This window comes from Plectropomus leopardus, chromosome 6, assembly GCF_026936395.1.
Source record: "Plectropomus leopardus strain MGB_pleo_1.0 chromosome 6, ASM2693639v1, whole genome shotgun sequence".
Lineage (NCBI taxonomy): Eukaryota > Metazoa > Chordata > Actinopteri > Perciformes > Serranidae > Plectropomus > Plectropomus leopardus.
Genome location: NC_142181.1, coordinates 37,824,997 through 37,852,057, shown reverse-complemented (window position 1 = coordinate 37,852,057; position 27,061 = coordinate 37,824,997). Strand labels below are relative to the sequence as shown.

The 27,061-nt window shown below is 40.8% G+C and overlaps 1 protein-coding gene across 8 annotated transcripts in view; it reads right to left on the bottom strand.

Annotated features, from left to right (window-relative positions):
• LOC121942862 (protocadherin Fat 3-like) overlaps window positions 1-27,061 on the bottom strand; it is a 297,480-nt gene that overhangs the window by 92,756 nt on the left and 177,663 nt on the right. For 5 of the 8 annotated variants that reach the window (XM_088079386.1, XM_088079389.1, XM_088079392.1 and 2 more), the window contains 4 exons: window positions 21,182-21,496; window positions 18,503-18,713; window positions 13,278-13,346; window positions 4,706-4,845 (listed from right to left, as the gene is read on the bottom strand). In XM_088079386.1, the coding sequence (XP_087935512.1) occupies window positions 4,706-4,845; window positions 13,278-13,346; window positions 18,503-18,713; window positions 21,182-21,496 (735 nt within the window). The remainder of the gene's footprint in view (window positions 1-4,705; window positions 4,846-13,277; window positions 13,347-18,502; window positions 18,714-21,181; window positions 21,497-27,061) is intronic. The other 3 variants (XM_088079390.1, XM_088079391.1, XM_088079393.1) reach the window with 1 other exon arrangement.

Sequence of the window (27,061 nt, the reverse complement as noted above, 5' to 3'; positions counted from 1 at the left end):
GTCTGTGCTGGGGCCTCCTACCAGTAGGACGTGCCTGGAATACCTCTAACAGGAAGTGCTCGGGAGGCATCCTGATCAGATGCTCGAACAACCTCAACTGGCCCCTTTCGACGCAAAAGAGCAGCAGCTCTTCCCTGGGCTCCTCCCAGATGTCTGAGCTCCTCACCCTCTCTCCAAGGCTGAGCCCAGCCACCCTGCAGAGTAAACTCATTTCAACTGCTTGTATCCATGATCTCATTCTTTTGCTCACTGCCCAGAGCTCATGACCATAAGGTGAGGGTTGGAAGAGAGACAGACCGGTAAATTGAGAGCTTCGCCTTCCGATTCAGCTCCTTCTTCACCACAATGGTCCGACGCAACTCCCACATCACTGCAGATGCCACACCAAACTGCCTGTCCATCTCACGACCCAGACAATTTTTCAAGACCAGTCTGGAAGTGACTTTAGAGAGCCCTCTGGTCTGACAGCATGAGCCGAGTGGGAGCTGGCATGATGGAGAGACAACTGTGGATGTTACGACACTGACTGAATACATATGGAATGCATGAATATGTCCCTCTTTACGATCTTTGACTGTCTTTGAAATAAATAGATGAATAGTCTGTATGTGTGTGTATGTGTATGGGGGGTTCTACGCATCTCATTCCTCATGTCAGAACTATTGCTCCCGCTTGCTGTATATGATGTTGGAAGGTTCACTTTTGAGTTAACATTTAAACAAAGTTTCTGTTCCAGATACTGGTTATCGGTCTCATTAAATACTAATAATCTATATCAGTATCAGCCCTGAAAAACCAATATAGGTCAACCAATAGTGTTGATATGATGCATTTTCTAAAGCCTTGATGTTAGATATTCCTTAATATTGAATATACACAATCCCTATAGAATATACAGGAAATGGTTCTGCACAGCACATGAAGCCGTATTTGTCACTGTAGCAGTTGTCTGCGTTCCTTATACTCTGCCACCTCTATGCTTACAGTTTACAACTGCGTCTGTGAAAACATGATGCTTCACACACATCTTTCCCCCTGACCTCACAGAGGATCTCTACAATCAGCAGTTTACAGATTAGTGCCTCCAGGTCAGTGTCTGACCAAATGTTTCCCCTTCTCTTTGTAAGTTATGACATTGAGTAATGGCCAGCATATTTGTCTGTTTTTCCAGAGCATTATGATGTCACAGTGAAGCTGACCTTTGACTTTTGGAAATAAAATAAAACCACAAAACTCTCAGTTCATTCTTGAGTCTAAGTGGACATTTGTGCCAAATTTGGAATTTGGAGAAGTTCCCTTAAGGCCTTCCTGAGATATTGCATTTATGAGAATGAGGCAGACAGATGGACAGACAATCAGAAAACATGATACCTCTTTCTGTGGCTATCTCCAGCTCGGACACAGCTGGCACAGCATGTCAATATGACATCAGAAAGACACTGGACTTTTACATTGAGCAGAAATTTCATTTTGGTTGGAATGAAAATCGGTTTATAATGTTTTAAACGTCTAACAACATTATTTTAAAATTTTGAATTTCATGCTGTGTGGACGTTAACATCATGACAGTTTTGGTTTCCTGAAGTCACAACAACCTAAATCCAACCAATTATCAGGGTTAATGACATTGGTGCCCAGATTGGGGGGGGCGGCATTAAAATAAAATCTGAAAATTACACCTTTTTTCATGTTTCACCAAACACTGGTGTTATTTGATAATGTTTTTTCAGCTTCCAATGTTTCTACTCTTTGCAGATAAGTCTTGCGATTTGGTCAGTAAAGCTGAGGGAAACACAGGCTTTACAAGCTGTGTTCCATTACAGATTTGCACAAAACTTGCACAAAACGAGATTTTGATAAAACACAATTGCGAGATGACTGCATTTCCATTGAGTGATGTTATACTTCTCTCTGGATGTTAAGCAACTTCTCCTCTGTTGATAACATTCCAAGAAGCATGGCAATGGATGTCCAAAACAGCAAGTTTATTTCTATTGCAGCCACTCAATTAAGCCGATCTAATATCGCTGTGATTTATTTGTCTCGTATCAGAGTTAATAAAATCATGGTCTCTTCCTCTGTCCACACATACCGAGTCATGTTTCGTAGAACGTCATGGGACTTCATTGTACTTTTTCTTCTTTTTTAGGTTTAATAGCAGTTGGCATCCATAAAGTTACATTACCGCTGCCCAGTGTTAGAAATCATATGAGCTATGAAAGTGAAAAAAGGGTTTCCATTGCAGTTTTCTGAAATATAGCTTTTTCGAATCACCTGAAATACCACCTCATGCCAGCATACAAACTCTTTGTGATAAACTGGAGTTTTACTTCATTTCAAACTTGAGTTCTTACTCATGCTACCAAGCTGTCACCAGCAGCGCTGCTGAATACATTTTATTGATAAAACTCTAACACCACCCAAGTCACGTCTTGGCCTGAATGGCAGGTAATAGGCCCTTGCGTCTTTACGTGCCTTGGCCCGACACCAAGGCTATAAGTCACCCCGTGCAACTGCCAGTGTCATTCAAGCTTTATTCAGCCCGCTGCTGACATCTTGTTTCACCGCCTTCTAATACATTACGGTTACATTGCTAAAATAGCTTACCTCTTTTTGTCTGAACTACTCCAGCACAGACAGCCTAGCCTTTGTTTGAATGACGAAAAGACTTCATCTTCGATCCTTGAAGACACCAGCCTTCTTCAGCAGGGATGAAAGCATTGCAGTTGGTCTGAGTTAGCTAGCTCGCTAGCCACTCCACCAGCTAACCTAGCTAGCCTACTAGCTTATGAGGTATGTCGGACACCAAGAAGCGTTGCTCCCAGTGCTGGAGGTGCACAGCTGAGAAGGACAGCCACGACACTTGCATCTTGTGTCTGGGACAGGAGCACGCAGAGTTATCACTAAACGACCCCTTTTTCTACCTTTTGTGCTCCCGGCTCCCTCTCACCACGCTCCGCCACCGAGTGCAACTCTTTGCCCCCAGCACGGGCAGCGCAGCTCTTCCCAAGCCTGCTAGCCCATAGACAGACGTGGATTTCCCACCTCTCCCTCCCTCCGGAACACCAGAAACCAGGCGGCAATCCTTTCCAGATGACGGTGAGTTTTTCCCACAACAGGAGGAACTTGTGAATTTTCACACTGGCCAGTGGGCAGCCATTACAGGCGAGGAAGAGGATGGGGAGGACTTGGCGGCGGTCATTGCCGGAGTGAAGAGGAAACAGAAAGCTGTGAGGGAGCTGCCGCAGGGCTGGCACCGAAAGACCCCTTCCACAAGGAGTATATGGAGGTGATGGCGAGGGCAGTAGTCAAACTGAACATTTCATGGCCTGATCCCCTGGCTCGCCCCCCCTCCATGCTCAGTGGAGCACATTTGTTTTATTGAGGAAATTAAAACAAATCATTGAGGAAAATGCCATTCTGCTTGTTGACACAACGCCTTCTATTCAAAGCAATAAGACAGGGAGATTATTTCACATCGGTGGATGTGAAAGAACGCGGCTATAGCATTAGCCTACTCCTCTTTGGGGAAGGTTCCCCAGGAGGGTATTTAGGCCCATTTGACCCAGGGCATTTCCAGCTCATGGGTGCTTTTACGCAGGGTGTCGGTGGAAGACGTGTGCAGCTGCCTCACGGTTGACTTCACACACTTTCGTGAAATATTATAGTCTGGATATGTCAAACACGTCCTTTGCGCACGTGGTTGTCCACAGCCAAACAGTGAGACTTTCTGGCCTCATTAGCATACCAGCACATGTGTTTTATTAGGGATAACTGTCTGTAAATTGCCATGGTTTCCCAGGTTAATTCCTCCTCGGGTCAGAAGGGTTGTACATGTCAGTGTCCTCTTATGGCCTGCAAGGATGGTGGTATGCGTGGTGGCACGAGTAAGAACTCGAGTTCAAAATGAAGTAAAACGTTAGGGTTGTGCTACAACCCAGGTTTTACGAGTGAGAGTGAGTGTTCTTACTAATCCAGCCTTCTGTGTTCATAATTTCAATTTGCGCAGTTTGAGGGTTAAAGGAAACCTTCCTCCTTTTGTTGTGTTCAACTTTTCCCAGTTTAGATGAGGTTGGCTGCTTGTGCTGTTTTATGAGAGACATAAAATGACCAAAAGTATGACAAGTATGTGAACTTGTTGTGGACATCTCCTCTGTGTTATATGTAGTATGTGTTGTCTTTATGATGACTAAATAAAAAGTTCAAAAAAAGGAAAAAAAAAAAAAAAAAGGCAATGAACTACTAGACAAAAAAAATCCATCAAACTGCAAGAAATGACTAAAATGTGACAAGAAAAATTACATGAAAAAGTAAAGAGAGAGAGAATGAAAATAATTAGAAAATTAACAAAAAAAAACTTGAGGAAAAAAAAAATCCAGGAAATGGTACATGAAATGGTTATAAGGATGTATGTTACATAAAATCTATTTTAAATTATTTAGGCTCTTTTTTTTATCATTTCCTTGGTTTTTTTTGTTAATTCTCTATTTTTTTGGAAACTGTCTTGAAACTTTGACTAATTTCTTGCCAATATTTTGGGTAATTTCTTATTAAGTTACTCCTTGCCTTCTTCTTATGTTCTGGAAGGGAATCAGACCAATTTGCTTCCGTTTCAAAAGGGTTTAGTTACTCCAAAAAAATTACAAGGTATACCTATAAACCATCAAACAATGAAAGCTCACTGAACCAGAGGTTAGGCTGTTACCTGTGTGTATGCCGTGTTGGTGCCGTCCGTGGCCTGAACTGTCAGGTTGTAGAAGGAGCGCTGCTCAGCATCCAGAGGTTTGGCAATGATGATGGTGCCCACAGCCTTCTCTACGTCAAACACACTGTTGCTGTTCCCACCTGCTCCACAGGAGGAGGGGCAGACAGGAGGAGGAAGATGCACACAGTGTCAATCATACAGACATAGTCTAAACAGGCAGCAGTTATGATGAATATATGAGTCACACACACACACACACACACACAAACCAGACAGTTTTATTCATGGACAAATGGTTTTCATTCATGTGCAGCCATGTGCTGAAATGTCCTTTAACATTTATTTCAATATGACATGTTCAGTCATACATTTGCATCAGACTTGTATCCTCTCAGTTAGACAGCACACTGAACAGCACATGACCGGAGACCATGCTGCACACACACTCCGCATTGACTTTCCTGAGAGTATGTGATGGTATACATGAGGGAGGGACGGCTGCTGACAAGGTTAAGCCCCCCCAGCACAAACACACAGAAAAACACATACCACCTCCACACACTCCTGCAAACAGACAGTCAAAAGCACAAGATCACAGCAACACAATGAAGCATGAGCACTGATCATGCAAGCTGCACAAACAACAAAAACCCTGTGTGTGTGTGTGTGTGTGTGTGTGTGTGTGTGTTCTTATTATTGTCTGCAATTTGTGTGTAGTAAATGGATTTGAGACCTATGGCAAACACAGGTTCAACATATGTTTTTGATCAGGTGGCATTCATTACAGCATTAGCACCCTGAGGGCCAAAAGATCCTCTCAGCCCACTGATGAAATGTTGAAGGGGAAGCCAGTGCAAGACACCACGTTTTTAATTAGAAAAGTTACGTGCAGTAACACATCAGTTGAGAAATGAACCACTCTGTATGGTGACAACGTGAGAAAACTAGAAGTACCACCTCCTCGAACCAGTCAAGTCACAGTTACAGTTTACAATCATGTCTGTAAAAACATGGATGCTTTACACATCTTCTGCCCAGCAGCACAGTATCAAGATTAGTGTCACCAGTTCAGTACCTGAGCAAATGTCTCCCTTTCTGTTCCTGAGTTATGACACTGCATGATGGCCAGAAAAGTTTTTTTGCAGAACACTATGACGTTGTAGTGAAGCTGACTTTTAACCTTTTGGATATATAGTGTCCTTGTCTGAATTATTAAATTATGTTAAAAAACATTGTTTGTGAGGTCACAGTGACCACCAAATTCTAATCTTTTTATCTTCAAATCCATGTTGGCGTTTATGCTAAATGAGACAGACACAAGGTCACAATGACCTTCACCTATGACCACCAAATTCAAATTTGTTCATTGTTGAGTCCAAGTAAATGTTTGTGTCAAATTTGAAAACGTGTCCTCATTCATGAAATGTTTGTGAAGCTAATTTATAATGTGATAAAACATATGTTTTTTTGATGCATGGTTGCTTGCATGCTTATAAGCCTTAGAGAGACACAAAGCCATTGGAGCCATTAGTGATCAACAGCTCAAATCTCAGTAGCATCCATGTGTGGGAGCTGTCTGAAGCATATTGAGTCATCTGATATTTTAAGTAGGGATCCATCTTGTTATAGGAGAGATTCTCCTACCACAAAAATGGAGAAAGAGATAAAGCTGTTCTGTAGGTGGAGCTGTGTTTACCATGCAAACATCTTAATTCTCATCTCACCACCCACCCAAAATTAAAAGCTTCATTTCATCTGAGCAAGAATCCTGTGTCTGTTACATAAAGGAATCTGCCATGATCTGCTGTCGATATTCCTGGATGGATGTCTGTGTTGGTGTTGTCTGCGATGATGACTCTGTGTGTGTATGTGTGTATGTGTATGTGTGTGTGTGTGTGTGTGTGTGTGTGTGTGTGTGTGTGTGCGTGTGCGTGTGCATGTGTGCGTGTGTGTGGGGCAGACTCGAAAGGATTCCTCTGTGGCGTCTCTGTCTAATAAATCCCCGACCTCAGCACAGCATCAGCTAAGACCTCAGCCCGCCACCACTCAGCCAAGGCTTACTGTGTGTGTGTGTGTGTGTGTGTGTCTGTGTGTGTATGTGTGTGTGAGCCCTGCATCCCGTTCCTCTATGTCCTCTGTTTGTCTGTTTGTTGAGCCCATCTGAAGAAGCCCACAGCCCAGCCTCCTCCAAGTTCACTGATATTCTGGCTCATCTGTTCGATCAGAGAAACGCAACAGAACAGCTCTGCTGAAATAGCTGTAAAAACACACTCCTGGGCCGGCCCCTCACACTGCCACTGCTCACAGATGAAGCATCTGATGGGTGAACACTTTGACTGCTGGATCGATGGTGTAATCTGCACTCATCACTTCAATGTCTAGACAAAATGAATAATCCACTGGACTGAAGTTGTAGACTCCTTGAAGACACTCCTTCAGTTACTGTGACCAAAGGGGAGTCCCACACATTTGCACATGCCTGTGTCTACATGTCAGCAAGTCTGTGGTCTCAGTATGAGTGGCATGTTGTAAGTTCAACTGTATCTCAATGAATGACATGAAAATTCACAATAAGAACAAGTCAATTTAATTGGATGTGAATACTATGTTAAATCTTCCTATTGGATCAGCTCTCCTTTGAATCATTTATACTAATATCTTTACTTGAGATTGATAGTAAGTAAGCAGATTCTCCACACATGGGTCTGCAGCTTGGCAAGTATCACTCCATCCATCATCCCCTTCATTTGCCAATGACAGCGTACAAATGTAATGTATGTTGTTTGCATAAACGTATAATGCCAACATTTTCTCCCGGTGCCTGGGCTGGTTCCCAACCAGAGATAGTTTAGCTTCCTGACTGTTAGAACTGGGACTGCTTTGTCTCATTGTGTACAGCGATATGAAGAAGTGCAAGTGAGCACAATAGTGCAGACAGAGAGACTAAATGTAAATGCGTGGACCTCAAAATATTAATGATGGGCAGCCTCAAACAGCCATGTCTACGGTCCAACCAAATCATCCTCTAGGACATAAAGATAATGACCATATTGTTTCTGTGTCCACATATTTGTGAGGGTCCACTTTGATTCATGTGACGTAAACATCATCATCTACCCATGTCCACACGGGTCTGCATGGACCCTATGCGGACATCCATATGCACCCCATGTTTTGTGACCGCGTGGACTGTGGGCATAGCAAGTGCACTGATTGCGTATTCTCTATCTCTAGTTTCAAACTCCAGTTCAGTTCAAAACACTGCTGTAAAGCCAGCTGAATGTGCCTCGTCATGGTGATGTTGGTTTTAAGTTGGATATTTGACAGACATTCACTGCAGACCCAGCAGCATTGTTTAGTTTCACTTTCACCCAGTTGGCAGCAGGAGGACTTCTCAGCCTACCGGAGGCTGACGTGGACAATTAATTAAACTATTAAAAGAACCATGCGCGGGTGTGTGTAACTGCTGGTGAAAGTATGTCTGAGCCTTATGAGGGTTTGGCAAGAATCCTACTGAAGCCAGAAAATAACCTACTGTCTGCTGACATCAAATTACAGAGAGAGAAAATCTAACACTCCGCAAAAAGGGTGAGGCAAGAAACCCTTTGCTCTGTCCTAAAACTAGTTTCCACTGTCTGCCGCTCAAATCCACATTTACACCCACAGGCTCAACTGGACAGTGGTGTCCCCATAATGATGTCTCTGCTCACCCTGCTGCTCAACTTAAGTGAAAGGAAACACAGAGACAGATAAAAAAAAATGTGGTGAGATCAGAGAGTTAAGCTCCACTATGCCGACTCTGGACTGTGGTTGTTAAAGTGAATATTTTCCAATCAGACTTAAGTATCTCACTGATCGGAGAAAATAATGGATGAGACAGATGCTACAAATACCAAGACAGGAAGTGATGCTGTTCTCAGGGTCAAGGCCATCACCTGGGAGTGATTTATCACACAACAAAAAGAGAACGCAACAGAAACATACATATTTAACCCTTTTAACTCAAGCTTTTCTTTTGCTCATTTTGAACTTACTGTTGTTGCAGTACAAGCTCACTGAAGAGTTACTGCGCACTTAGAGATACTGTATATACATTCAGTATTATGCACACATAGTGTGCTGTACCTGTAGTACTCGTAGTATATAGTTACTGCACACTAGCTGTCTTATATTGTTCTTTTCAACATTTCTGAGTTAGGCTACTAAATCCATTTGCATTATAGTCATTGGTGGGATAGCTTATGAAAAATAGTGTTTTACACATTCTGACATGTAAGGTTTTGCTTATAAGGCAAAACATAGCAAATAGTGCAAAATATTAATATTAGTGCTAATATATTTTTATTCGTAAGAAAGTTTAGGACATTTGTGGTTTCTATTTGAGATAAACATGTTCTGAGTTTTGGAAGCTAAATTACTATCATCTAACTAATGACCCTACTACAAGTGGAAAAGTCTTTCCTTTGCCAGAAATCTGTGTTCATACGATAGCACTGTAATAACGTTTTTTCAGGTACATGGATCTGCAAAAATAACCGAAAATGCTGTAGTATGCATGCCAGGCCAGTAGTTGGCAGCATTGCTTTGTAATGACACACCATAGACGAAGATGATGTGCATGCATGAAGTGCGGCTGTGATGTCACCATTCTCACAGGATCTGCACATTGCCAGTTTATACCAAGCCCCCAGGAAATGCGCCATGCGTTGATGCAAAATTTACATAGTGGCTGAAAGTGGAATTACACCGTTTGAGTCGGTCATGTGATGCACACTGGCCCAGAAAGACTTTCCCCTATTTGTTAACATGGGGAAAGAGACGTCTGTAAATCAGTAAATAATTTTTTGTGAGCATCAAAACCCCCATGAAATGTCTTCTATCCCTATCAAGATATAAAACATAAGGTTCAATAACATTTGGAAAGTCTAAAAGAGCCGCAAGATTACATTTTTTGGACCGCCATTCAAGCTACGCACACTCTATGGGCCAGCAGATCTGGGTATTTTGCACATTTCTAAATTCGGAAAAAGAGCTTTCTCTGCTTCATGCACCATAGAGTGGTGAAGGGATGACATATTTTTGTAGACCAGCTAGTAAGTTGGCATCGCACTGGTTCCCTCGTCAAAAACGTATGGGATTTTTGAATGAGATTTGCGATTATTGCCAAAAATAAGCTCTCTGATGAATACAAGTTTATGAGACTTACATGTTTTGTTTAGCATGTTAATCTTCACAGATAAACACATTTTTTGTGAGTTTTGAAGCTTAAATGAAATCACCAGAAGCAAAAAGCTATAGTTAGGCTATACATGAAATACACTGCAGTCGCACGACTTAAACGTCTACTACAAACACTGTAAAAACATGTTCAAACACGATCGAAAAATATTACAGCTAAATCTACAAGTTAGAATGAGACTCTGTAAAGCTGTAAAAGCAGACAAGTGGGTTTAATGAGTTTATGTGTCCAGTGTGATGATGTCTAATATTCCCAACAAACACTGTAGTCCCATTTACCCACTTGTTAGCCACCGACGAATAAAACCTTGAAAGTTCAAAAATCGTGTTTAAGCGGACGTAATTAATGTTGCAGAACAAAACGTCTAAATACATTTAGCTTGTGTTAACCACAGACCTTATTTAAGGCTTTTTACTGAAAACCCATTCAAAAAACCCCATAAACTTTAAGACGAGGGTGTGGTGGTTTTGGGTTTTTGGGTTGGATCAAGACTTTGGGTGGAATTCCTGGGACTGTGTTTGACTGTGTTGCTGTGCTGTGTTTTCCCTTTTTTGGTTATGTTGCAGGGGCTGGGCGTGGCTTCCAGGTGCTGGAGCTTGTGGGGCACTTCCTCACCTGCAAGCCCTCAGCAATCTACTCTGGCATAAAGCACTCAACCTCACTAGACTCCGTTGCCATATTGCTGCCAACTGCCCGTGGTTAGATCGGCCGCCTCACTCATTGTGATTTCTTTGCAATCAGTGTTATTCTGACTCAGAAGATTTTTTCGTGTGCTTATTGACTTTTCCATGTGTTTTCTCCAGTGCCTTCTCCTGCGAGCTTTAGCGTCTGCAACCCAGCCTCTCGCCTCCGTTTGCAACCACCCATGTCACCCCCCTCTGGATTCCACCATTACCAGCCTCACCAGCCTCACCAGCCCTGTCGACTCACCCTTCTCACTCGACATCGAGGATTCCCCTTCCCTTCCTCTCCTCATTCCTCACCCATCCTTTTTCATTCAAATATAATTTTTTCATTCATCGCAAATTTGTCTGTGAGTTTGCTCCTGGGTCCTTCCCCAAGCACCAGTTCCCAGACCACCACAGAGGGAACCAGAAGTGCTAAAAGGCTAATGGACTTCCACGTTTTAGGACTCATTACTTCACCACTCTATTGAGCAGCTTTCATTGGAATGAACGAGGCGTCGCCCCTACGGCTGTATCCAGATTTTACCATAATACATCCATGGTTTATACAAGGACAGAAGGGGTGGTGTTTTCAAAAATTACACTCTGTAACCCGGTTTCAAAATTTTGCATTTTCAGGCCCTCGAAACTAGCCCTCGTGAACGAAAGGCCAAACAGCACCACAAGTTTCATGCTGTTGCATAAATGGCCCCTAAAATGGAAGGAGTCTCTGTTTTTCTGTATGTCTGTCGTCCATTTTTTTTTGCAACCTTTTATCTGCTGACTCCACACTTGATGCTTGTATTGCTGCTTGGGCGATCTCACCGTATTTCAGTATACCAGGTTACTTAATAATCCCAAAGGTATTTTTTTCAATACCGTTATAAATACAGGCGCTTCTCTTTCTATTTAACTTATTGGGTCTCATTCATGAAATGTGAGTAGAACAAATTTGTGTGTAAAGTGTTTGCAGAAGGACATTTACGTGTATGTCAGCATTCATCATGTTGTTAGTAGCTCGTATCTTTTCCTAGGTACAAACTAAATCTACAGCTGCCTCCGACTGCACATAGAACTTGTGTAAATAAGGAGTGCAGATAAATGCTACCTGTTATTATAAGGAATTACAATTCTAATTTGTAGTGTGCTTTGCTATGTTCACAATACACGCAGATGCCTTTGAAACAGGTAAGTTAATCATGACTGAAGAGTAAAAAATATAACACATTTAGGTAAATTAGTTGGCAATTAGCTGATTCAGCGGAAAAAAGATCAATGACTGTGGAGTATTTTGTGTAACACTATATGTACGCTGCCTAACTGTTTAAATCTGAGTTATGAGCAAGGGAGATGCTGTGACTTTCTATGCAAATGAACTATAAACTGGTTCATAGGGTTAAGAGCTAACAGTGACGTACAGTGAAAATGGTCATTAAACTGTAAACAAAAACTTAAATTAAAGTGTCCCAATACAGAGTTTTAATGAAGCCCATTTCCCACGGCTATATGAAGATTAAAGATGTGTTTGCATGTTTGTGTTTCTAAGTGCTGTTGGACGTGTGTGTAGGTGGATGCGCTGTGTGAGCGAATGTATATAGATACTGGGGCCTGTGGGTGATCCAGTCTGATCACTGCAGTATGTCTGTGTGTCTGTCTGCCTCAGGCTGCTGACGGGAGCACTACAGACTGCTACAAATGAATCACTAGTGTATGTTTAAAGAGTACATGCTGCTCAAACTTCTCTACTCAGTGTTTGCCTCTCTGGTAAGGTGCCTAGCCTATTTTGCTTTCTCTTTGTCTTCCTCTGACCTTCAGGACACCATGAAATATGCTTCTATTTTTATGAATGGGACACTCCACACAGAACCAGAGGGACACCACGGAACTTTAAGATGTGACCTTCTGCATTTTTGTACACTCCGCATCCAAGTATTTTCTTATTCTAGCGGCTCAGCAAAGTGCAAGTTTGTGTGAATCAAATGGATGGATGCCTCAGCAACATGCCCTGCTGACAGTGGTGTACAGGCACTGGTTTGTGGGTTCTGGGTGTTTGGTGCTCCCACAGGGTGCTGCAGGCTATGTTGTGCCTCCTCAGTCCCAAACCAGCTGCCCAACAGTTGAGTGCAGCCATTAGTTTAGCTAATGGGTCAGCAGATAGTGGGAGATCTGTGTGCATATGTGAACCTTCCTTTGAAAGTCGCTGCATGAGGGCATGCATTAATTCCATAAGGAGTGTGTGTACAGGTGCTGCTAACAGCAGGTCATTAGACAGAGCTGGTACTGAGGTAACCCTACAGTTGTTGCCATGGGAGCAGATGAAAAGGTTGTGATACCTTTTTACCAAACCTTCATCCCTTCAATGAACCTTGGCAGCAGTGTTGTCCATTAATGTGAAACACACACACACATTCACTGACACAGGACAAACACATACAAAGACACACACATCCACTCAGGCTGAGCTTCTGTGTGGGTAATTCCTCTTGGCTAACTGCCTCCACCCAACCATTCACAGTAATATGTCAGCAGCACCGATGAGAAGCACAGGGGTGGATGATGAGCGTCAACCAAAAGGACAAGTAAAGGAACAGGAAAAGAAAAGGGAAAAAAGGAACGGAAGTAGAGAGAAGAGAGCTAACAGCGGTAGTGGAAGTTGGAAACGAGATACCTTCTGAGGAACAGTTCCTGCCACAAGCGCTCTGCAGAATATAGAACATCTCACGGAAAGACCTGGGACCTTCCAGGCATGAAGCATTGAGGAGAGAGAGGAGAAAGAAGGTGAGACAGGAAGGACAGACAGGGCCGAAAGGAGGAAGACGGGAGGATGACAGAATGAGCAAAGAAGATGAGGAGATGGACTGATGAGAAAGGACAGGGACGGTAATGGCTACTGATGAGCTGAACCTCTATCACAGTACTGGTATAGACTGTTTCATTGCTGTTCTGTTGCTAGGGCAACAGCTTCGGTCCCTGCTTACTTCCTGTCAGCTACAAAGTAAACTATAAAAGATGGAAGAGTCATTACGTTAGTGGCAGCATTTCAATTTGGTGTGCTTCTTCCATTGACTACACATTATGTGATGTTGATTGACAGTTTTAATCTACAACTGTGCACGTCCATTTTCTTTGTTATTGGTCTCTAAACAGCTCATGACTCTGTCCAGCATCTTCATATAACACCAGCTCACCCACACCTGTTTGGCCCAATACATCATGATACATGACCATCCTGTTATCACTGTAGACTTCAAATAACCAGATCACAGATAATCAATGTGTAGCAGTTACATACAGCAGGTATGTATTTGATTATCAATAAACTGTCAACCTTCAAATGTAAATGATAACTGACAAAAGTAATATTTAGGGGGGATTAACTTTTACCAGCTCTCTCTATAGTTCAGGTGCCTGCTGTGCAACAGAAGGCACAACATATATTCATTTTCATACTTATTTGTTATTCTCAATCTTCTGCCCTATTTTTGGGCCTCTGCTCCTCTTGCAGCGTTGCTACTACCAATGCTGCTGCTACTACTACTACTACTACTACTACTACTAGTATAGTATATAGTTACTGTAGTATGTAGTACCTGCAGCATGTACTTAGAACCTGCAGTATGTCATAACTGTAGTATGTAATACCTATAGTAAGTAGTTCCTGCAGTAGGGCCAGTGTAGTACCTGTAATATACATCTCCAATTCAGACATGAGTAATAGCTATATTTTAGTACCTGCAGTATTCAGTACATGTAGTATGTACTACTGGTAGTATGCAGTACCTGTAGTGTGTCGTATCTTTAGTATGTAGTATGTGTAGTATTTAGTAAATGCAGTATTCACAAACACAGTGTGTGGCCAGTGTACAGTACCTCAATATTTCAGCTACTGCTGTTAACACTAACTTCTAGTGTTTCCTCTTACTGTCAGGGGGCATGGCTGACTGACATCATCATAATGGACCTTTATCATTTACAGATACTTGTTACTTTGTTGATCAGTGAATTAAGTAAGCATTTTCATTTTGTTTAACTATCATTAGCCAGTAGTACCTCTTTTGAGTCACTCCACATTCATTTGGAGATGAAACCATGAAACCATGAAAAAGAAACAGATGGAGAGCTGCATTGTTGGTTAGTGACAGCAAATATTACAGCCGCTCTATCTTAATCACTGTCATGATGTGGGTGCCAGTTAATATCTGCTACATGACTAGCAAAAATGTAAATCACTTGGACAAACCGTAAGGTGCTGTAGCAGCGTGGTCAGTATGTAGTAGCATGCATCATGATGTACTCAACTATACAAGCTTGAGTTGAGGTATATGCAGCTGCTGGACGGAGCCAACATCTGTTTACTGACCAATAACAAGGAAAACAAACACGCATATTTAGATCATACTCTACATATTTAGCAATGTATGTTTTTTATTTTGTGGAAGCGTTTTGCAGTCATAGGTGAAACAGCACAGATATGATGGGTTATAGCGGGACTTTAACTTTGTCCAATTAACAGAAGTGGCACCAATGAAAAAGTCGAATACTGACACTGACATCATGAGCCTTTGTCCTTTTATAGTTTCCCTGTCAGCGACTGCCTAACCCCACATTCCAATGGGAAATACACTGAAGTTTTTTCATGATAATTGGGCAATTTATTATCAGAACCTTTTGTACAGGTGGGCTTTAACAACACACAATTAAACAGTATGAAATGTACATCTAGTGTTCATTATTTAACATTAAGTTTTATTAGTATTATATATCATTTATAAAAATGTGCTTTCCTTGATATGACATGCAACCTTTTTTTGTGATTTTGACATTAACAAAAAATTTAAACTTAGCGCTTTGAAACCTAGAGTGACATCACTTTTCTTGTGCTGCTTTCAGATGCCTTTCATAAGCATTTAAACCTTTAAACCCTGAGCACATTGGTGCAATTAATTTCAAAAACATGGGGAAAAGGACAATTAGCGACTTGGTAATAAATGTTCCACACATTGCAGGAAATTAGTAAATTTAGGAAATCTTTTTAAAAAGCTACTGAGAAATGTCTAGGGGAAAAAAGCTAGGAAAAAGACTATGTATAATTATAATTACAAATTTAAAATTATGTTGCAAAATTATTATTTTTTAAAGTATCTTTTTTAATCTTCTTAATTAATTTCATTTAAAATAAAATTCAGGTAATTTTCTTGTACTTTTTACTAATTTCTGCTCATTTTTAAGTCATTTCTTCTTTCGTTGCTCACTGCAGCCTTCCCATGTGTTTAAAAGGAATCAGGCTTGTTTGTTTAGGTTTCAAAGGGTTAACATTTTTTTTTCCTACCCAGACTGTTATCTCATGATAATGAGACAAAGATCTGTCCTTTTCTAAAATCTCAACATAACAAGGATTCAGTGATGTCAATAAAATGACCTGTAACAGCTGTTACACATGATCACAGCTACCATGATGCCTGGCTGCTATGAGATCATCCTGCAGCACCTTCAAAGGTGTGCTGATGATGAAGATCTGACAGTGGCCTGTTCCCAGGACACGACAAAGACCTGTTGGGCAGCAGCTTTTTATCTACAGTCTTCAGGGAGTGAAAGCAATCCAAACAAATTGGATGGAATGACTGTCCTCACCAGAAACACAAAACTAGTCATTTTTTCAAGCAAAAGCACCCCCCCCCCCCCACCAGAGGTTAAAATCCAAAAAGCCCTTGGTTATTTCTGCATCCAGCTACATCAATGTCACATCAAATGACAACACTGAATGCAGGCAGAACAACACATTTTGCAGCTGCAAACTCCGCTGTCTCTGTCAACATCGCACGCACCCACTAAATAATGTATTGCTTCAGTTGAGTGCATTTACCATCAGCACTGACTGGACATCCACAGATGTGTAACAGGTGTAACATTTTCCCTCAAATTTTCCCTCTTGTGGAACAAAGGAATGGTGCATAACACTGTTTTAATTCCACACAACCACTGTGGGAGGAGGAGAGGGTGGCTGCTTGGACATACAAAGTGCCTGATATGACTGTTCACATCTTATGATTTCTTTTTAACAATGGCTGACATGTGTCCCTTACGTTAGCTCTTAAAAATTAGCAAGAAATTAGTAAAAGAAAAGTTACAAGATAAAAAGAAAATAAGACAAGATTACCTGAAAATAAATAAATAAAACAAGAAAAAAATACATGTATATTTTAAAGATAACATAGACTATACGTACATTTAAATACATATTTTAAGACAATTTTGAATATAACTTTATAGACATTTATAGACATTTCCTTTTTTTTCTTTCAGTTTACACCTTTTTTAATTTTTTTTTCAATCAGGTCTTTTTCTTGACCCATTTAACTAATTTCTTGCACTTTGTGAAACATTTTTGGCCAAGTTGGTCAATACCTTTTCCCCCATGATTTCGGAAGAAATGAAACCAATTCGCTGAGGTTTCAAACCATTTAACATCTTGTAAAAGGCATCTGAATGCTGCACAATAAAACTGATATTGATACTCTGTACTAGACTACACTCTGTGTCGTACTCTGACACACAACACATTCAAGCCCAGATCAAATCCTTCCTACATCAAGTTCCAAAATTACACTTTACTCTACTCTATTTTACTTTACTTCCTTGAATACATATATATATTAGGCTTTACATTATTTATAAATGTGCAATATAAACACATTCAATTAAATTACTTATTTATATGATTGTTTTAATTAACTGTATTTTTTATTCATATAGACAAATTCATACTAACAATGTCACTTTGATCTGAAAATTATATGATTAGTTTTGCACTCACATTACATTACTCTTAGTCTGTTTCTGTGCTGCTGTGATGCTAAATCTCCCTGCTGGGGTTTTTAATAAATATTAACAAAGTTGCTGATTCATACTGCCTCATTAATGCAAGTTAATGAACAGATAAATTGCAGATGTGATCCCAGAGAGAGGCTGTACACACAGAAAAATCATGAATGAAGATATGAGAGAGTGTGTCAGGAGAAGGAGAGCTGGATGGCAAGATACATTATGAGAAAGAGAAAGAGAGGGAAGAGATGGACAGAGCTATGGAGAGCCAGAAGCACGAGCCAGAAGGTATCTCCAGCTGGATACACACTGACTGTCACTGCTCAGTGACAACAAAAGGAAAGATGGATGGTGCATTGTGGGAACTACGGTCCTTCCTGGTTGCTGTTGTTCATGTAGTGTTGGCTGATTAGAGCCAGCAGTGCATGCATCACGGCTGGGGAGCCGTTGAGTACATATAGTATCGAATTGCATTAAAAACTAATAGAATTACAATCAAAAGTACCGACTATTAGAATTATTAAATCACTTTCACCACACCAGAGTTGTCACCATACATAATGCGTAAAAATTGAGCTTAGTGCGCTGGGCATGACATAATCTTGTTAAGCCTTTCAAGTGGGTGAAAGTGAACTTTGACGGATCAAAAGGATTTAAGTGCGCCACGTTGGGCATTTCCCATTTATAGGGGAATGTCACAGTGGCTTTAAAATCTGTCAGAATGCTCTTTATTAAGAGCGAACCAGTGCCTCCTCTAAGCACACACATTATGAAAGACATGATTCATGTATAATAGTTATAAATAACACTAAATATCCTGACTCTTGCCCTTTACCTTGTCCAGGGTATACAGACCTGACAGCAGGAGAAGCTGTCACCATGGTGACTGGGATGGGCAGAGCAGAACAGATCATGCAGCAAGGCCACAGTACCTGAGCTGCACCTCAAACATACACCAACACACCGTCAGCCCAACATACACCATGCACTGAGCCTGTGCACACCCTACCTCACTCTACACAAAGCTCTGCACGGGCTGACAGATCGGCCTCACCGAGAGGGAGATTTTACCTGTGATGTCAAACCACAAGGGGGTGGAGCTCTGCTGCAGGGACACCACGCCCACAATCTCGGCCACCTTGTCGTTCTCCATGACGGTGAAGTTGAAGAACGGCTCGTCGAAAAGCAGCGGGAGAGTAAAGGGAGGAGGGTGGCGGATCCACTCGATGTGCAGGCGAGCTGTGGAGGATTTCTGAGGACGTCCGTTGTCTGTTGCTTTGATCTGAGGGGATAAGCGCAAACAGTAAATTGTAAACTGGGGAAAAGATTAACTTGCTTGATGGCAACAGTGAACTGATTTCCTAACCCTAAAGTGTTAAATAATGATTTTTCTTAATCTTCTTAATCTTTTCTTTTCTTTTTTTAAAAATAGGATCATTAATCGGTGGACCAATTCTTATTTTTTCAAATTTAGGGCTGAAACATACATTTAATGTTTGTACATTCTCGGTACAAACATTAAGTACTATTATCCAGACTAAGACCTGTGCCAGTGCAACTTCAAGAGTCATGATGAAGTTGTGTTCCCATTTTGTGCTTCAGTGTATATATTTGGGGAGCACAGGATCAACCCTGGGAGAGCATGCATGCAAAGCTGACATTTGTGGTCTAGACACAGGGCAACACTTTGCATCACGAAAATTCAGCTGACATTCAGTGTATCCTAAAGCTTGTAGCCTTGCTTTACCCTTTGAAAGCTGAGCAAATTGGTGGGATTTCTTTCAGAAACATGAAAAGAAGACAATGAACAACTTATGAAGAAATAACCAAACAATTAGCTGAAAATTAGTTGAAAAAAATATTAAGAAAATGACCTGAAAAAGAACAAAAACAACATTAAAGCTGCAGGTAGTGATGAACGGGCCCTTGCACCCCCACGCATGTCGGGGTACTGGTGGGACTCCAGCTAAAGAGGTCATTCATTTCTGTGAAAGTCTGATAATATACGCAAAGACCCTGGAGTAAGCTATTTCACATGGTGTAGTACTTTCAGCAGCCACTAGGAGGAAAGAAATTCAATTTCATCTTTGTGTACATAATTTGTTGTACAAATCATGTAAATATCATGTAAATCCAATGACAATTGTCCCTCAAGGCTTACTTCACTGTAGGAGAAGATCTAAAAATTGTGACCCCTGAAAATGGCCAAAAATATGTCAAAATTGCACATTCTATTCAAAATTGCCAACTTCCTGTTGGGTTTAGGGTATGGGTCCAAGAGGCTTTATTGTAGGTCTTGGGCTGTTACACATGATTTCCAAGTTTTGTAGCTCTAGGTGAAATGTACCACAGGGGCTGCTTCATTGAAATCTGTAGGGGGCGCTACAGACCCATTTTGGCACATCAGTGCAAAAAAAAAATCATACCAGATATCACGTTTTAGGACTTCTGATGTGTGTGCCACATTTGGTGAGCTCTCGTGCATTGCTTTGCCCCACAAAAAAGTGCTTCCAGTTTTATGGCAACTGCTTTTGATGAAAACTCAAAAGATCTTTACAGTATTTTCATTGAATATGAGGTTAATTAGTTTACCTGCTACAGGGGAAAAATCAAAGAGTAAAAAAAGTAACTTCCAGGTGGCGCTATGACTATGATTTAAAATTGCACTGCAGATGTCTTTGTAACTCTGTGTAACTCTGTATGTGTCCACATACAAATCAAATCTGTAAAATTTTGTAAAGGTCTGACCATCTGGGGCGAAGTTACAACAGCTTTTGATGTCATGTCGAAACATCAAAATTTTTTAAAACCATTTTGAGATCAATCAAGTGGACCTGCTAGGAGCTGGACGTCTTAGTGTAAAACTTTGCCAATAGGTGGCACTCTCATTATCGCTGTGGGGGCTGCTTCGTTGGAAATCACTAGGGGGCGCCACTGATACATTTCCTCCCACCCATGCACGAGACCATTAAAATATCAAATTTTCACCAGAACTGATAAGTCTGCAAAGTTTCATAACTTTTTGAATATGTTAAAGCCCTCAAAAAGGGAATTCATTTGAGAGAAAAATAATAATAAGAAGAAGAATTCCTTCAGTTTCAAGAAGGTCCTCGCACCGTTTGGTGCTCGGGCCCTAATAACAATAATAATAATAATAATAACAATTCCAAGGATTTCAAGAGGGTACTCGCACCATTCGGTGCTCTGGCCCTAAAAATTCCTTGGATTTCAATAGGGTCCTCGCACCCATGCAGTGTTCGGACTCTAATAATTCCTTGGATTATATAGGGTCCTCGCACTCGTGCAGTGCTTGAGCCCTAATAATAATAATAATAATAATAATAATAATAATAATAATTATAATTCCTTCAGTTTCAAGAGGGTCCTCGCACAGTTCAATGCTCAGGCCCTAATAATTCCTTGCATTCCAAGAGGGTCCTTGCACCGTTCGGTGCTCAGGCTCTATAAAAACAAGGAAATTACCTAAAAAAGTGCTTAATAATAATAATAATGAGTAATATAATTTTCAATATACATTTTTAATAATCTTGAATAATTACTGGACATTTTTCTCAAGCTTTTTAAATAAATAAATAATTCTTATTTGTTGGAATTTGTGGGACATTTCTTGTCAGGTTGCTCATTGCTTTTTGGTTTGAAGGTTTAAATAACCTGTAAAAGGCATCTGAATGCAGTACAAAAAAATGATCCAACTTTTAAAGGGTTTTTAACTGATGTATGTTGACTTACAGTCAGGATGTCGTAGCTCCCAGCACTGAAGGCCTTGCGTGAAGATACAACTGCAGTCTTGGGGTCGATGAAGAACTTCCCGTCCTCGTTTCCGTCCACGATGCTATAGGAGAGGTCACTATTGGGCCCTTCATCACGGTCGTAGGCGAACACCCGATAGATGGGCTCGCCCTTCTTTCTCCGCTCTCGTTCTGGAAGTTTGACCTGGTAGACCTTCTCGGGAAATGTGGGCTTGTTGTCGTTTTCATCCAGGACCTGAACCATCACCCACACTGTACTCTGCCTGGGACTGGGACCACCATCTGACACCAACACCTGCAGAGGAGGGTCAGAGATTCAATACAAATACATACACAGAAAACGTGCTCTAATTGCATTTTGCACAGCAGGCACCCTAAATGAAAATGCCTCACAGAGGGACACATTTGTTGGACCAAAAAGCTGTCTGTGTTAATTCTATTTTCAGCTTTTCTCTGACTAATATGATGGAACGGAAATTATAAAGCAAAGAAAATATGAAAGAATAATCAGGCTTCCTATGTTTGGACAGCTAACTCTGTAGCTGCTTCTGTACTTCTGAAATGATAAAGAAGGGGATCAGAGAAAGATGAAGCTTGCCAATGAGAGCCAATGAAAAGCATGCTTTTCTTCTTTGTCCTAAATTCATATTAATTTTGCTCCAAGTGCAATCACTTTTCAGCTTGTCATTGAGTCAAGACACAGCAGAAGTTCATTTCCCCTGTTCTCATGGCTGGCTTCATTTAAGAATACCATCTGTCATTTTACAAAATGCCAGACATGAGGAACTGCAGCGATTGTGAAGAAAGAGATATCCCTAAACAGGTGCGCTAGCTTGCTGGCCAGGGGAGGAAAAGGAGGAGGAAAGAACAGGAGCAGGAGGAAAGAGTAGGATATTCATGGTGCTTTAGGAGGTCTCAGCACTAGAGATGTGTATTTATTTGTGTGTGTGTGTATGTGTGTGCACTTTGGTGGTCCTTATGCTTGTCTACCTTTGACACATTAAATAAATTAAAAAAATAAAAGTTATGTCCTTTACTCTGTAAAATATCTTTTGGTCTGTCAGCTCCTTAAAAAAAACAACTTTAGAGACTGAGAAAAAAAAAAAAACGTTAAAAAAAATGTCATTTGATTAATAAATTAAACTCAACACAGATAATCGATGGCAACACTTTCAACATCCAGACACAGAGTGAAGTCTATTAAGTGTGCTCTAAGTGGAAAAAAAGGCATGAAATCCATTCTTAAATGTAGTCATGTGTCAGCTGACAGAGAAAATCAATGTTCCATTACATAGCTGCTCACCCTGTCCTTGAAGACTCAAACAGTTTTTTAGTGCTTAAAAGACCACAAAGTTAAGTGATGTTTTGATTGACACAAAATTATTCTTTTACAACTTTTGTTCCTTTTTTCAGGTTTAATATAACACATGTAGCTGTTCGACTATAAACGTGTAAGTGTTAAAGAAGGCATAGCAACCAGTGATGATATGACAGACCCAGGCTCTTCTCGTGTGGTGATGAAGAATATTGTGGGCAATCTTACCAGATTTAGAGAACACACTTGGTCTTTTTGTTTTTTACAAGCTTTTAAATGATGGCCACTTGTTCAGTGGTGAGTTTGCGTACCAGTTAGCTCATTATGTGTGGCAAAAAGAGAGTAAGGTGCAGGTTGCATAAAGACTATGTATGCACAAAAACTGCCTTTTCCCACAATAAATTGATATTCATAAATTAATATGTGCGTGAGAATGTGTTACCTTACACATTCTTGATAAGTGAAAAGATAAGGAGGACATCAAATATAAGCTGAGAGACAGATCACATTGTTTTAAGGTTGTTTAACTGATAGAATTATATTTTTGCAGGCTGCACAGTGTTACATTGTTCACAATGTAAAATTTCAATCTAAGGCACATTTATAAAGTTAACTCCAAATGATGTATTAGCCATGAATTCATTAGTATTCTTATATACAATTATCTCCCTATAGATGGTTATATGTCATTTTGTGAAGTGCTTTGTAAAGTTGGTTTCAACATGTGTGCTGATGTTTGATAATAATAATAATGAGATTTTTACCCTGATGATGGTTTTCAGAAATTTGATGAATTAGTGATAAGGACGCTAAAAATATCCACAGCCGTACATAAAGACTGCTTCTCTGGAGCTGTTGGAAAACCTCACCTCAGCAACACAAATGCTGAAACAGCACCTTCTATGTTGTATTTCTTACTGACAGGTCTAATTAGTGGTGGAAGGGCACAGGTATTGATATGCAAACAAATGTTTAAGGGCCTTTCTAAAACCATTGATCGCCAACAGAGGAGGAGGAAATGAGGCTGTACATGAATGTCAAGCACCACGGTAATCAAAATTTATAACACAGAATCTGTGGTGGTTTTGGTTTTTGGATGGTTTTTGTTTTTGGGTGGAATTCTTGGGACTCAGCGCACCTCCTCACCTGCATCTCATCTGCAATCAACCCCAGCATACATTCTCCAGCTCCACTCTACTTCGGTGCCGGATTGTTCAGCCTAACTCGTGGCTACATCGGCCGCTTCACTTTTTGTGACTCTAATTTACAAACTTTGTTGTTTCTTCTGGAAGTAAGGACTTTCGTGTCCAGTGCCTTCTCCAGTGAGCTCCAGCGTCCCTCGGCCCAGCCTCTCACCTCAGCATTCAGCCATTCGCTTTCCCCACCACTCTGGACTCCACCATCCTCCGGCCTTACCAGCCTCACCAGCCTCACCAACCTCCCTCACCGGCTCAGCTTCTGGAATCCCCCTTCCCCTTATTCCCATTCCTCTCCACCTACAACCATAAAACCCATTTTTCATCCATTCATTATGTCTGTGTGTTCGCTCCTGGGTCCTCCCATTGCCTCCGGTTCTTAGACTGTAACAGAATCAAGAATATGCACAGCGTGTGTACACATAGTTTTATTTGTGAATCCACAGTGTTTTATGCATCTGGCCCCAGGTGAGGTTCTTTAGGAGGTCATTAATCGCTGCTTAATATGTCACTACACAGACTGACACAACAATAAACCCACAGAAATGGAGGTTAGCGTTTACCATTACCCTGGCGCAAATTGTCAATCATGTTTTAACCCTTTGAAACATTAGCAAATTGATTTGACTTCTTTCAAAAACATTGTAAGGTAATGAGCAACTTTACAAGAAATTACCCTAAAATTTGCAAGAAATTAGTAAAATGTTATAAAGGAATGACCTGAAATTAGAAAAAAAAAGAAAATTCAAAGACAGGAATAAAATCAAATAAAAATGAATAAATAAATAAATATTTTTTCTGTTACCTCATTTTAAATAAGTAATAAAAGTAATTATAAACACAGTGTACTTGATATTTTATCCTAGTTATCTGATATTTCCAAATTATTATTTAAAGCCAATTTTCATCATCATCTTGTCACCTTCCACTATTTTTATTTTTATTTTTTTAATTTGCGGGACATTTCATGTGAGGTTGCTCATTGCCTTTTTCCCTATGTTTCAACCAATTAGTTTAAAAACCAAGCTGCTCACATTTCAAAGGTTTAAATGATTGTGATAGGCATCTGAATGCAGCACAAGGAAACTGATGTCAACCCAAAGGGTGAATGTGAAATGTCATTAAGAGAAACTTAGGTAGCTTTATTAGTCATTTTTTACATTACATTTTACATTTTACATTACATTATTCCTTGAATCTGCTAGATCTTTGAAATTGAAGGTTGAGTTCATTAAAATCAGCAGCTACTATGGAAATTCCATCCCGTTGCTTGGGCATGTTGCTGCTGATGGCATCATTTAATTCCTGCAGTGCATTATTTTGAAATTGCATCAGAGTCTTGTGTCTTTATGGCTCCCACAAGGTCAGTCCATCCAGTGCAACAGCTTCATTTGGGATGCCAGGGGTCAATCACGTGTCTGTGCGCACAGCAGTTTCTGATTTCCAATTGCTGAGTGAGCCTAATCACATCTCATCCACCTTATTCCTTTGCGACCGGACATTAGCCAGAAGACGGCATTGTAGAGGAGCAGCTCTCGATCCAAGTCGGGTCAGCCTCGTCCTGATGCTGGCTGTCCTTCTTCTCTTCGTCCAGTTTCTCCCTTCTGGTCTGACTGGCTGCTCGGCGTATGCCATTGGTGGGGATCCTCTCGCAGTCTGCTGCATTCAGTTCAAACCCCAGACAACTTTTCCCAAAGTTTAGAAGTGTTTCTCTATTGTAGAAAAGTCATGCTTCAGACAAATAAAGCAAAATATCGCAAAAAAGTGGCAAGGATTTGAGGAGCTACAGGCTGCTGCATCTGCATGTGCTGCCATCACATGTGCCACTATTTTGGCTGTTCCAGTACCCTGTCCTAGTGATTAACTCAGTGACTCTAGAGCTGGGAGCTAGTGATGACTCTATGATTACCTGGACTAGCAGTCGTCCTCTGAGGACCACACTTTAATGGAAGGTGTCCCTCGAAGGAGATAGACACTGGCATAGGACCCAAACTTAAGCCTTAACTTAAGCTTAAACTTCACTAGCCTACTTTTATAGTAGGGTCATAAAACATATCTATAAACTATAAAAATCCTTGACTTCTTGGAGAAAACTCTCTGAGAATTTAATATATTTATTGATGATAAACACAGATTCAAAATACAACATGGTGTTTTCTTAGAGCCAACAAACACACACACACTCTCAGAGCACACAAAGAACAGGCACCTACTCTTTACACACTAAATTCTGTGCATCATGTGAAGCCCAGTTTATCTGCAATCAGGGTGGAGCAGAGTGTAGACATGTTTCCATTATTGTCTAATCGAGACCAATGCACACAGCAGCTTCACACTAGCTCTATTACCAAGCTAATGCAAACATCACTGAGGACAGCAAAGAGTAGAGAGGACTGTGCTGTGTCCACAGTGTGTGTGTGTGTATGTGTGTGTGTGTGTGTGTGTGTGTAGAGGAGTAGAGAAGATGGGAGAGCCGATTTGTTCTCATCTAAATCCTGTCAGCCTCTGGATTGGTGCACAAATTCATGGGCTTAGCACACACTGGGCATTGTCAGCCGTGCTCCATTAATTTCCAAAGAAAGGAGTGTGTGCACTTTGCGCTCTGAATTGCCTTGTTGCTGAAATGTGCCTGATGAATAGCCTTGCCTTCAGTGCGTCATCATTGCACCTCAAGCAATTCAAGTGGGGCTGGTTATCATTTGAATTATGTTTTTGGCAATAATATCAAAACAACACTTTTTCAATGAGTTGCTTTGGGGAGGGGTGGTAAGAGCTTACTCACTGCTCATGATTCCATTTTTTTCAATAATTATCTTTATAATACTACAGAAGCGGAACCCTTCAGAGCTGTGCCCATAAACTCCCTTCTGCTACCCATAACACATGTTTTCATTCTTCATCCTCTGTCACCAACTGTGTGTCAAGCCCAAGCAGCAACCCCAGAAGCTCAAGTGCCCAAAATGGCAGTTCCTGTAAAGGCCACTTGAGGCTGGCTCCAAAAGCAAGTTAATCCCCACAGACCTCCATGTTAAAAATGACCAACTTTACAGCAGAAATAAACATGTTTACAACCTGGTACAAAGAACAGTTTTGGTCCCTAGAGCTAATTTCAACATTCATGACAACTGTGCAGGGGAGAATTTTTATGTAACCCAACCATCTGAAGGTAATTAAGGCTTAAAGTTATGCATAATTTAAAGGTGTGGCTGGACTGAGTGACAGGAGGGTGCCTTCTGTTGACAAGTTGCGAACAATGTTGGTAAGGTAACCATAGCGTACAGAGGTTAGGTGTAGCTGTCGCTATTTCAATGTATTTTCAGTTCATGGAAGTTAATTGTAACATTTTGGT